At 42.2% G+C, this 13,663-nt stretch overlaps 1 protein-coding gene across 9 annotated transcripts in view; it reads right to left on the bottom strand.

Moving 5' to 3' along the window:
• Positions 1 to 830: 830 nt before the first annotated feature.
• The window catches only part of NTM (neurotrimin), an 822,171-nt gene continuing 809,338 nt past the window's right edge, over positions 831 to 13,663 (bottom strand). Inside the window, exons 8-10 of one of the 9 annotated variants that reach the window (XM_079954575.1) lie at positions 13,001 to 13,036; positions 7,761 to 7,793; positions 831 to 3,199 (exon numbers count right to left, since the gene is read on the bottom strand). In XM_079954575.1, coding sequence (XP_079810701.1) covers positions 3,099 to 3,199; positions 7,761 to 7,793; positions 13,001 to 13,036 — 170 coding nt within the window. In that variant the 3' untranslated portion in view covers positions 831 to 3,098. Of the gene's footprint in view, positions 3,200 to 7,760; positions 7,794 to 10,393; positions 10,459 to 13,000; positions 13,037 to 13,663 lie in introns of those variants that run through there. The other 8 variants (XM_079954576.1, XM_079954577.1, XM_079954580.1 and 5 more) reach the window with 8 other exon arrangements.

Below are 13,663 nucleotides of genomic sequence, written 5' to 3'. Positions count from 1 at the left end.
GTGATCTATCAAACTTGCAGGCCTCTTGTAAGAAGGAAGACTTTGTGATCTTAAAATGCTTGCTCGCTTTCTCCATCAGAACCCTGAACAAGAAAGAAAAAGGGAAAGGGAAAGAAAGAGGGCTTAGAACTGCCTCCCTCTGCATGTTATTCCTCAGAGGTTTTGGACTACAACTCCCATCTTCCTTGACTATTCACTATGATCGCCAGGGATGATGGTAAATGTCATTTGGAACATCTGGAGGATAGTACAGGGTGAGTCTTTTAAAAGAGGCCCTGTGGAACATGTGCACTCTGTATCCATGGGGCCTCTTTTAAAGGACTCACCGTGTACTTGGTTAGGGAATGCTGGTCCAGAGTTTCTGATAACTAACTGATATGGGCATAGCCATTGCATGTACAACATCCATGTTGAGGCCAACGGTGAAGAGAAATCCAATATGAAAAGGTCTAGGTTAACCTTCTAGCTCAGGAAGCTGGAAGATCAGCCCAATGATAGATGAATGAGGAGTAAGGCTAGAGAAACAGAGGGCAAATATTCAAGGGAAGGGTGGTAGGCAGGAGCCAAGGGGCATGAGATTCCCACCATGCAGCCAGTGCAAGCAAGGAAATCATGAACAACAAGGGGAAGAGGGATTAAGGATCCACAGGAGTCAAAAAAGCAGGAAAACAACATTGGGCTTGCTAGTTCAATAAGATATGTCATGTCACCTGCAGCGTGATTCTCATTTTTGTGGCACCATTTCATGAGACACCAACACACACACACACACACACACACACACACACACACAAATATACTGTTGAATATTAAAGTAACACTAACCCAAGTTGATTATCATATCCATTTATGTTCAGCCCAGCTGGATTCAGAGATGTTTGGTTCCCCTCATTCCTGCCACATTGCATCAACATATCCTTTTCAATGCATTCTTTATCTACCATCAAGTTAATGGACACTGGGGAAAAAGACCCAACTAGGAACTCTTACTGAGACCTGCACACAGCAGGAGCAGCTAATTCGCTTGTGGTCTCCTACCCCACCCCCCTGCTAAGCTGGCATTGCACCCTGCCCTTCAAGATCTGTCCTATATCAGAGTTTAAGTTCAACATTTTATTGATGATTTGTTTTGCTGCATTAGCTATATATGCACATCTCTTCCACAACCAGCTTAATAATGAGGTATCACAATCAGTCTGAAGAGGAACATGGAACATATTCTTTTTTCTTTTTAATGTAAAGTCAGATACAACCTCCAGTTTTGACCTCCAAAGAAATCGAGGGCAAAGGAGGTCTCCATCTACCGAGCTATCCCCAAAAACCGTCCGTCATCAAGGTGCAACTCTCCAGTTCTATCCATTGAAAAGGAAAAGAGAGAACAAAACTGACGTGAGTCAATTTCTCTAGTAGACATGGGGTATGTGCATATGTGTGTGTTGGAGGGTTCTTTTTAAAAAGATGTACTATTCACTGAAACGTCATTTATTTTTATTTTTCTCTGTGTCCTTGTTGTGTTCCTATCCAAAGCTGTGTAGTACAGGGAAAATAAAGGTTGTGTGTTGGTTTTAATCACCACTGTTTTCCCCATTTATAGAAATCCAAATATGGAAAGAGACACTGCAGAATTGTTACGTGTTTTTTCCATTCTTTCTTTTCTTTTTTCTTTTCTTTTTTTTTATATAAATGTCTTCAACATGTAAATAACCCACGGAAAGGCCGAAAAAGGAAAGAAAAAGAAAAAGAAAGAAAAAGAAAAGAAAAAGCAGGAATTAATTACACAGTTACCAATAAAACTCTATCCTTGTGTCTGAAAAGACCAATACACAGCTAACTTCATATACAGCATGCAGTAATGTCAGCAGAAGGACCTGGCTGAGAAATAATGTGCTAGGATGCTAACAAAATAATAATTATTATAATATTTATATATATATATGTATGTATATTTATATATACTATATATATATATATAGAGCTCATAAAAAGAATAAGCATATCCATCTAACTCAAGATACAGTGAGCATCAACCTTTGTACTTCCAAACAGTATGAAGACAGTGGAAAACCTTCTTGAGTTGAACACCAGAATAATGAATGAAAACTTGATAATGCTGGTGGAGGCATTACTTGCTTGTCCTCTCTCTCTCTCTCTCTCTCTCTCTCTCTTTCTCTTGCTTCTGCTGGACGGGTCAAATTGTATCCAGACCCATCTGATAAACAGCCAGACATTGACATTCCACCTCCTTGTAAGCCAGTTAAGAATCCCATTAGCCAATTTAATAAACTTACTTTTCTCTCTCCCCCACCCCATTTTTCCTCCCTTTTTTTTTTTTTGTATTTTTGTGTTGTTGTTTTTTTTATGAACTAACAGTTCTAGGCTCATATCAGAAAATATAATTAATAAAATTAATAATGACTCAGAATCCCTTATTATCCATGGCATCCATGTAGTACAATGAATCAATGTCTTAACAATCATGTGATTTTGGGTCATCATCGTGTTTTCCCTTTTCCTTGAAGCTGCTTGTGGTGGCTGTTGCTTTATCAGAGTGGTTGTGGTCCTGTCATCGTTTCGTCATAGTTTGCAATCAAAGAAGCAAACTGACAGCGCAGTCCGTGAAGAGGAGGGAAGGGGACCAGAGGTGTATGTGGGGTTTGGGGGGGGGGGCTGTGACGTATTTTGTGCACTGGGTAGTCGACACCATAATCCTCCAGAGTTGGGCAGATTTCAGAGAAAAGAAAAAACTGAGTCAGCTGCCTTGCTAGTGTGGGGATGGGCAGATGGGGATCAATGGTCACTCAGCCAAATGCACTGGTTGGTCCCCAACAGCTGCATTCCTTGTCCATGGTGAGGGAGGGAGTGGATGAGAAAAATAAAACCCAAAAGAAAGAAAACAAAACACTCAGTTGTGTTGAAACATCAGCAGAACAATTTGGACTCTTCTTCTTTTTTCAGATTCCCTTTCTCTCTCCCCAATATTTCCTCATAATATACTCTTACTATTATGATTATTTTTAAAAAATTGTAATATTCTTCTTCTCTTCATCTTCTTTATCTTCTTCTTCTCCGTCGTCATCTTATCGCCATGGTTGACAGGGTCAAAACTTGGGCAGCAGTTGCAACAGAAGGAAGGGGAGCAGCCAGATGCAGCCAGCTCTTCTTGATCCGCCACTGTTCCCATCATGCACTGCTCCAGGGCCTGTGGAAAGACAGGAGGCACCATGTCAGTGAATGGAATAATAAGCAATGGAATGAAGAAGCAAGCAGGCCAGAGGCTGTTATCAGCTATGGCGAAACTATGGTTATTGCCACGGCTGGTTCCAAACTAACCCCTGTCTACCCTAGTCAAATTTATTTATTTATTATGTAGGAGCACAACAAGAAAACAAGGACAAAAGCTTGGTGGGGATGTGGGAGAGTGCCATCTCAGTGGCTATCCACAGACTTTGGAACTCCCTTCCTAGAGAAGCGGGCTCCCTCCTTGTCGTCTTTTCATTCACAGGTGAAGACTGTTTTATTCTGACAGGTTTCTGGGAACTAATTGTCTTTTTTTTTTTTAAGGAAAGGACTTTAATAGTGCTGTGCTGTTTTTATTTTCTGTATTTTAATAGATTTGGGTTTTTTAAGTTGCTTTAATTTACATAGAGTTGTATTACTTTCTAACAATTATCTTTTAAATGTTTTTAGCTTTCTGTATTTTACCTATTTCATTTTAATCTGTGTAAGCTGCCTTGCGTTCCAGTCTGGAGAAAAGGCAAGATGGTGATATCATCATCATCATCAACAGCAGCAAACAGGGAACCAAAGCAATGACATTTTCCAGAGACTGTCCCCTTTCTTCATCAGTAACCATAGCTGATCAGCCAGTCTTCACAACACCCATGTCATAATACCTGAACCAAAGCTTATTAATTATAAGATTTCTTACCCACCTTTCACCATAAGGTCCCAGAGAGGGTTACAACAAGTGGATATGCAATTATTTAAAGAATACACACACACAAAATGAAAATTCCGTACCCAAAACCATTCCAGAGTGAACCAAACACCACAAATTCAGCAAAGGAGATGCATCCCCCAAAACAAAACTCTTTAGCTGTCAAAAGCCAAAGGAAATAGGGGGATCTTCAGAGCTCAGCCACATCACTGCTTTTCCTGTGCCTAGAACAGAGGGGTCTGTGGTTTTCTGCCTGTCCTGTCTTTTCTAGGCACGGGGCTGAGCAGTTTTGCCTTTGCCCTGCTGCTTTCTCCCAGAAACCTGTTATTTAGCACTGAATCAGAACAAACAGCAATCCATAGAAAACTCAATTGTCTTTCGTTCTGACTCAGCATGAAACTGTGGGTTTTCCTGGGGGAAAGTGGCAGGGCAAATGGAAATGTAGATGAGCCCTTGGTGAAAGCTGCACAGTGAAGGTGACTGACACACCTTGTTGGGGAGGAAGTTCCACAATTTAGAGGCTGCTCCATGGAAATCTTTCTACTGGCCTGCTATTCTCTGTGGTGGAGCTGCCAAGAGATTTCCCCTTAGCAGATCTTAACACACGAAGAAAGCGAAAGAGATGGGGATGGTCTTTTATATATTTGAGTCCTAAGTCATTTAGAGTTTCAACACTAATGCGAGTAATGCAGGCTGAGGTTCATTCCTGCTTGCTCTGAAGTCCCCATATTATTAGACCTGCCATAGCACAAGTAACATATTCTGTATACTATCAGTCCTTTACCTTTACTTTTCATTGTGAAAAATCAGAGTGCTCCAGCTTACAAATAAGCAGTTAGAAACCCTTAAGGAACATATGAAGGAAGCTGGCTTATACTGAGCCAGGCAATCGATCCATTTGGCTCAGTATCATTGAGACATTGACTGGCAGCAGATGTCCAAGATTTCAGGAGGGAGGTCACCCAGCCCTATCTGGAGAAGCCATATATCAAACATGGGACCTTTTGCATGCATAGCATGCGCTGAAGCATCACTGAGGTACAACCCGCCAAGGAATAAGATCAAATTTTCATGGCACAGTGAACCTTGGAGCATCATACACTGGAAAACTAATGGCCAAACCACACAAAAATAATACCATGGGTGGAGAGACCCAGGATGAAAAGAAAGTCTGCCAGTTCTGTTGAGTCAAATGCTTCTTCCCTTGTCAGTCTTGCAAAGATTACTTCAATCTCTTTTATCTACTATGAGACATTTTAAATCCCGTCACAACATGCTATGTAAGGTGAAACTGAATGCTCAGAGGTCCAGAGTGTCTTGATGTGTGCTTCCGAACATGTGATTCATATGTTTGAATTCATTTGTATTCATTCAAAGAACCGTCTGCTCCCACATAATCCTGTTTGTCTGCTGAGCATCTCCAGGGAGGCCCTGTTCTAAATCCCATCACTGTCTGATGTGTCTCTGGTGACAGCACTTGGTATATCTGGCCCCTTCCTTGTTAACCTTTCAATCTCTGGTGAAGACCACCTTCTTTAAATGTACCCCAATGTGCCTTTTGTACTGGTCAGATGTCCACCACACATGGTATGGTTTTTACATGACTGTCTCCTGTTTCCATTTCTTCATTGCTCTGCTTTTTGGCAAATGACCTTTAAGTAGCCACTGCAGAGAAGCAGATTTCAAAGGGAGACTGTGCCATGAAACCTGCTGACTATATCAAGACTTTTGGATTGAAGCAAGACAAAGGATTTCGAGCACATTGTATGCAATAATTGGCTTACCCATGCCAGGATGCCTGTGTCTTCAAAAATGGTTTTATGAGCTGCCACTGTTAAACACTAAATTATCACTTTCTGTTTTTTCCTGCATTTGAGTTCCCTTTGTCCTTTTTTTATAACAACATCCTCCCAACCATGCATATATGTACTTTCAGATCAGGGTAACACTTCATGCATCTGATGAAGGAGACCACAGTCCACAAATGCTTATGTCCCAAGATGCCCCAAGACTCTTTGTTGCTTTTTGCACCTGCCCCATTTCTTGGTATAGCATAGTTTTCCTAGCATAAATCCCAACTTTGCAAATTACTATTAAATCTGTACCGATGATTAAACACCTCCACCACAAATGTTTTCTATCTCCATTAAATCAACTGGCGTTATCAAACTGGAGCTGGACCAGAAGCCCTAGAAAGCCTCAGCTACCAGTTTCTTGAAAGCGAAGTTGGATCCTTTGAAATTTCATAACAAGCATTCAAGGGAGCCAAGCACAGAGCTGCATGGAAGGAGATAATGGAGCTCTTGCTGCCAAAACAACCATCAATGACGGCAGAGTCAACAAAGGAGCCGAAGTGGCCCAGCCTGGCCTTGGCAATGGCTTCTCTCCAACATTAATTCCTTAGCGCTCATTAAGGAGGCATGTGATGTTCCAAAGTGGCCAACAAACAGGCCCAGTGGTATCCTAGGGAAAAAGCTATTAAGCATCAATTATCCGCCGAGAGCATCTGAGAACAAAGAAACAAATCATCTGAGAATGATTGGCCTGGAATACCCTGCTGAGTTTTCCATCCAGGTGCCAACTTTGGAGTGTTAAGGCACGCAGAGGGATGTTATTGGTGGCTTCTCCACACTGATGAGGATCCCTTTCCCCAGGGACTTCCAAATTTCAAGGGAGAACGTCCGCAGGCAAAGTTTCAAGGCTGGCTTATAGCAACCAGGTCTAAGCTGGTGTATAAATCAAAAGTAGACAATGTTCAGGGTGTTTTGGACTACAGTTCCCATCAGCCCTAGCCAACATAGCTAATTGTCAGGAATGATGGAGTTGTAGTCCAGCAATATCTGGAGCACACCACATTGTCTATACCTGGTGTAAATACTTGTTGAAAAAAAGTTCCATCCTGAGGGACACTCTGAGCGGGGGAGATATAGATGTCATTTGGTCAGAAACATAAAGATATTCTATTAATTTCTTCTACCTCTCAAAAGTGCACACCCTACTTCAGAGAACAGCTGAAATACCTCCATACCTTTGGCTTTGTGAACTACAACTAAGACAATAAAACTGCAGTGGACATTTTGATCAGGATTTAGCACATGTGGAAATAACATTATTTGACTGCTCTTCAAACTCATTACTGTACATTTTAAGGCCAGCACCTGACTGTATAAATGACTCTTCTCTTCTAGACAGTATTGCATAAAATGATGTGAGAAGATAAGGGCATTTAGGTGCTGTAGCTGTTCAGGCCCACTCACACATGCAGCAAACCATGTTTTGATATCACTGTCAATGCATGATGAAAATGTATGTATAAACCAGGCCTGAGATTCTGAATAAAGGTAGACTGGAAAACCATTGTAATGCTTCTCAGGTCACAAATATATAGAATGTGTTTTGGGGGTTTGGGAGAAAAAGGGATTAGGAGAAGTGGCAAAGCAAGGATAGCGGGTCACACAGCAATGGAAGCAAAAGCTGTGTAAAGAAGATCTTTAAATTAAGCTGAAAGAAATGAGGACTAGCCGCATTATTCTGCAGTAAGGATGACTGGCGACAGGTGAAGTCTTGCTACAAAGCAGATTTATTTGAAAGCAGGTGGCAGAAAGCCTTCAGGTATTCAGCAAAAAGAGGCAGAGGGTTGGACACGAAAGCTGACAAAAGATTCAACACGGCCAATGATGGGCCGTTCGATCCATTGATGTTAGCTTAGCCACAGGGGAAGGGAGAAGAAACAGAGAAAGACGGAGAGGGGTGGCTGAGGTTCAAGATCAAAAGTTGGGGGAGCAGCAGCAGGTTTGTGGGTTGCTGTTGTTGTTTTACTGACCTTTCCAGGGTGTCTGAAGTGTGGTTGTCTCTTCTACAAAATTAAAGAAGAAGTTATCAATAAAGCAAACAAAAGGCCCTCGAGGTGTTCCACCCTGCTCTGAGACACCTTCAACTTTCTGGTTTGCACTGCTATGATTTCTTGCAAACTTCTGCTAAGGCTATCTCTCTTTTTTTATCTCTAAGCTGGTTTTATGCTTTTCCAGTCACAGACAGTTTACAGAGGGTTAAAAGATGCCAAATAAGACGCTCCAGGCATTGCAATTTTCATCATGTTGCTCATAACCGAGGCTCATAATCACTGTCTCTAGAAGATTTCTGACTCATTGTCATCTTTGATCTTGGTGCAACTGCAAATCGTTTGTAAAGGATTCGTAAAATAGCTACACTTTTCCTCATGAAATAAAGTTATCAATATGCTACTGCTGCCTATGGAGAAAGATAGATAGATAGATAGATAGATAGATAGATAGATAGATAGCTGGGAGTAGAGGTCAAACACAGTTCCTTGGCTTGTGTACCTGGGATGCTATGCAAATCTGTGTTTGCTATGCACAAACCTTGGGTTGGATGCAAATGTGACAAATACAGGGCAGAATGGAAAGCAATGCCTATTTACATTCCCACACCTGATTAACCTGTGTGTCATTTGTTCTTGAATATGGTACTTTGAACAGCTGTATATTAAAATACAGTGCCTATAGTATAAATTATCTTACAGAAACATGCCTTTCACATGGAGTGTTTGCTTTAACATCTGTATATTTTGATATTTGCATCAAATATATTTTTTAACCAAAAAAATTTGTACCCACTGCCTTGTGGGACATCTTTAGGTGAAGAAAAGGCTAAGGAGTAGCATCCCTAAGATTTTGTTCATTTCACATTTGAATGTGCATCCACCTAATTCATACTTCCTAAAACAGGAAGCAAACCAAAATGCAGCTATCCGTCAAAATCTGCACTTCTCTATTTTTATTTTTTAGCAATGCAGTTCTCCAACAACAACAACAAAATGTGTAAAAGAATGCATATATTGCAAGAAAGTTTAGTTGAGAATGCACTGATTCATGAACGTTAACAAACAAAATGTGTTATATTGGGGTAATTGCTTGCAAAAATATGCACATTAGGCAAAATTGAATGCAAAAGATGTGTGTTAGGCAAAATGTGCACTGAAATGCTGATGTTTTGAAAGGGCTTTTTGAAAAATGCAACGTGGAGATGTTGTGAATTGTGCTTAATATTGGGAGGTGTGGGAGAGAAACACAGAGGAACCTTGCATATTAGTAGCCAGTGACACCAACAGTCATACTCTAAAGGATGGAAAAGTACAAAGTACAAAGTATGAGATCTGGACAAATAGATGGGTGCTGAAGAGATGAATCTGAGAAGCTGGTTTGCTGTAAAGAAAACTGATCTCACTGCCACTTTTGTATTGCTTTGTGCTGATGTCACTTAGGAGAAGTAAGCAATCATGGTGGGGTGTAGGAAGCAACAAGATGCTTTGCAGGGACCATGAGCAATGGAGGAAATGCTGGCATCTGCTGCATCATACTTTCAGCTTGCTTCCATGGGACAAAATGTTTCTGGACACATTGAGATGACAGAAGACTCAGCTCTATATGCTCAGCTCTAATATCCACTGGCTTCCTCAATCTGGCAACTGAAGAAGCAACTCATGCCACAGACAACAATAAGATGGTCTAGGAACTTGCAAAGCCAGAGAGCTTAAAAGTTTGCCTCATGGGTAGAATCTGGGTAGGTGCTATATAAGTTTTGCAGCATGAGGTTTCTTTCTTTTTTCTTTAAAAAGGAAAGTAGGTTTAACTTGTGGTTTTTGGCTGAAGAGAGAAACCTAAACCAATATGTAGAATAGGACACAAGTACAGACACATTCTCTGTGCACCCCTGGTTAAGGATGTTCTCACTCCAAATCCAGGTTAGAGAAGACTTTAGATCAGTTGTAAGGAGTAATGACTCATGGTACCCATGCTATGGGTTGACAGTGCACAGTCTGTATTATGAACTGTACACTACTCTTCAGTCTGTATGCAACACACACACACACACACACACACAAGCAGAGCTAAATAGGTTGTGCAGAAACACCTGGTCTGGGGGTGCCTAAGGAAACATAGGAGGAGTTGCCCTGTTCAGTGCCACATGAACCACACGAAAGAGAAGAATGTAAAAGTTAAAATGGGGGGGGGGAGCAGGGGGCAAGGTTAAAATACTGTTCACTTAAACAAGGAAATCAATCCTTTGGCTCATAGCCAACACCAACTTTTTTTATTTGAAAAGATGAGATATTGTCATCCAAGTGCCCATGAACGTACATACTCCACATTATCCAAATGATCCAGCTCATGTATCAAGGCCAAGGTGGTCTTTCAGGTAACCTAACCCTAGATCATTTATATCACATTAATATGGCTGGGTCATTTTCCAATTAGTTACAAAACCTCTTATGCCTACAGCTTCCAACCATTTCTGCTTTGGATCCTCCAAGTGATTCCCATAATGCTCCAGAAAATTAACTCCCATCTATCTTCTTAAAAACTATGCATAAACAAACAAACAAAAATGTACACACACCCCTTGCAAAGACCACCCAGTGCCCTGTTGCCCCACCCCGTAACACTCCTTTCATAGGAAAAATGCAAAATTGGCTAGAGCTGGTATATAAGCTTGTGGTACTTACATGGCAGAATGTAGGGAGGCATGAGGAGAAGACACACACAAGGAAGCCATGCAGGAAGAAGAAAAGAAAGAAAGAGAAAAAAAGGGGGAAATAGAGGGGGGGGAGAAAGAAAGAACAGATGAGTTAATAAATAAGTTTTGCTTCTTGGAATGTGGCAGCTACAAACCAGTGTTGATTCCGCAAGGTGGGAGGAAATGCAGATAGAGACAAACCACATTCAAGTCCTGGTATCAGTGATGAAATCTAATGGAGGTCCATGGACCAGGGACCAAAGTTAGCTCCATTCCTGGGATCATATCTCTCCAAATGAAGATGGGGAGGTAGGTTGGGGAGCTGGCCAAGTTTGCTAGGATTCTTCCCCCGCCTGCATTCTGTTAGCTGGTTTTTTCCATCAGACCTATTTAAACACCTGGATTTGAGACATGCTTTCACCTCACAATCATTCCTCTTCATCTGCCAGATGGTGCAACTTGGGGCCACTTTCTGCCAGTTCCACATCTCCTTCTGCTGAAATTCACCCCCCCCCCCCCGCCACCATGCCATCAATTAATTAACGCTGTCATTTCCTTGTTACATGTTATGCAGTGATTCCAAATGTACTGCCTTGTTTTGTTTTCGCTGCAAGAGTATCAATAAGGCAGCGGCTGATCATTTTGTCAGCCCAGTCGGCAGGCAGTGGCAAAAAGGACATTCATGCCATGCTACAGAATTATACAGAGATTAATTCCATGGCGGGGGAGCAGCTCTTTTGTGATCCTGCATTATATAGGACGGATTTGAGCCCTGATCAAGGATGGCCTACCCATACACTTTTAAGGGGAGCTGGGGGAACAGATCCCAACAATGAATCATAGATTTGGGAGGGACCCAAAAAGTTATCTGGTCCCATCACCTACAATGGATGCTTCTGCAAACCTCCACCATAACTATGGAACAGTGATGAAGGAGAGACTGGGCCCATTCTAATTCCATACACACAGTGGTGTAGCATGGGGAGGGGCAGTGACCCCTGGTGCAAAATTCTGAGGGGGTGCAATCAGGCACCCTGTTCTGCAGGGATCCCCACCCAAGCCCAGGTGGCAGAGCAGCCCAGGCCAATGGTGAGTGGCTGCAGACAGAGGGAAGCTGGCAAACGGTGACCCCAGCACAGCATGACCCAGCGCTCCTCTCTGCGGGCATCAGGGAGATTTGGCCCTGCTTGGCTCTGTTGGGGAGGGAGCGCTCCAGCGCCTGCTGCAGACACACATCTACTCTGCAAACCTATATTGGTTTTATATTAATTTTCATTTAATGGCTCCTCAAAAGCATCCTGGGAAATGTAGTTTGGTGAGGGCACTCAGAATCATATGTTGTAGATCCCTGGCACCACCCATATAACTAGACCCACTTACTACAATTCCCATTAGCTCCAGTCAGCATGGCTAATACTCAGGGATGATGGCAGTAGTAGTTTAGCGACATCTGGAGGACAAAACAAGTTGGCAAACCATGACCTAGTGTGACACACTGAGTCCCAGATGTTGTTGAACTACAGCTCCTGTCAGCCCCAGTCAGCATGCACAATGATGATAAGAGCTGGAGTCCAACAACATCTGGGAGGGTACCCTGCCATAGATTCTCTGTGAGGGACGTGAAATGCTCTGTTTGTTGGAGGGCTGGGAATTTTATTCTCTACCTGATTCTCCACCAGCATAATTAAGGTCATTTTGCTAAATATTATCAAGGGTGATCCAAAATTCTCCAACCATTTCAGGAGGCTCTTAAAAAAATAAATACGTCCAGAATATTTCTCATAAAATTCTTGTTTTTAAGGATATTTGGCACTGCTCTAGTATAAGCCCTCAACTCAGAGACTTAAGATGGGAATATTGAAGAGGTTATGTGCATTCTAGGTTTAAACTGATTTTAGGAAAGCTTGTGATCTGCACTTTTGTGAGTCATTTCTTCAGATTATTATTCTCACGATTCTTTGGGTAGGAAAACTTGATGGTCAAAGTGGTTAGGGGATGGGGACAGGGATGGGGATGCTGTAGCCCTCCGTATGTTGAGTGGGCTACAACTCAAACCATCCTTGGCTCTCCAGATATTGAATGGGATGGAACTTCCATCACCCCTAACTCTCCATACATTGTTGGGCTAGAACTCCCACCATCCATAATGCTTGTCAGGATTGATGAGAGTCGTAGTTCAGCAAAAACTGGTGAGCCACAGGTTCCCCATCCCTGGTATAAAGGCAATATGAATGTTGCATGCAGATACACTTGTAGTTACTTGAGTCTAATCTGTGAGGGAGGAGAAGGAGATATGGAACTGGTTACTGAAGCTCTGAATCACTGAGTCAACAGATCAAACATGACATGATGGAGACAAGGAGACCAATCAGAGCCTGCAGTCTCTTGGGTGCTCATCAGGAAGTGGTACCGTCCTCCATGCAAATCGGACAAGGGAAACAGGCAATGTATAACGAAGGGTGGCGGCAGGTGGGGAGGTTGCAAATAAGGGAGCGGAAGGTGACATACAGCAAGAACAATACTGACCTTGGAACAAGGTTGAGCTTGTGGGCTCACTTATTTCTAAACCAGGTGAGGAAACAATGGAAGAGAAAAATGAAGATAAAATAAAAATAAATATATTGTTTCATAATTACCACTCCATGACCACAGCGCTGTGTAAATAAGAAATGGGATGGAGAAGGTGTGGGTGGCAGTGGGAGGGCTGTGAAGTAAATGGGCAAAACAGAGAAGAGCAGACACTTTTTGAAAGTGAATGAAAGGAAGCATGAAGAGAAGGAGATGGAAAGGATGACATACTTTTAATGCCAGCCTTGCAAAAGAGCCCATTTGGTCACCGGAGAGGCCAGTGATCACAACCTGTTCCTAGGCCTACACATCACTTTGTGCAATACAGTTGTACCTCAGGTAACATATGCTTCAGGTTACATATGCTTCAGGTTACAGACTCCGCTAACCCAGAAATAGTGCTTCAGGCTAAGAACTTTGCTTCAGGATGAGAACAGAAATCGTGCTCCGGCGGCATGGCAACAGCAGGAGGCCCCATTAGCTAAAGTGGTGCTTCAGGTTAAGAACAGTTTCAGGTTAAGAACGGATCTCTGGAACGAATTAACTACTTAACCCGGGGTGCCACTATACCTTGATTTCATGATATTATCATCCCATATTATTGCCTGTTTTGAAGACTGC

The sequence above is a fragment of the Podarcis cretensis genome (assembly GCF_951804945.1).
Source record: "Podarcis cretensis genome assembly, chromosome: 15".
Taxonomy (NCBI): domain Eukaryota; kingdom Metazoa; phylum Chordata; class Lepidosauria; order Squamata; family Lacertidae; genus Podarcis; species Podarcis cretensis.
Note: the sequence above shows the minus strand (reverse complement) of the source record. Positions and strands in the feature narration are given on the sequence as shown.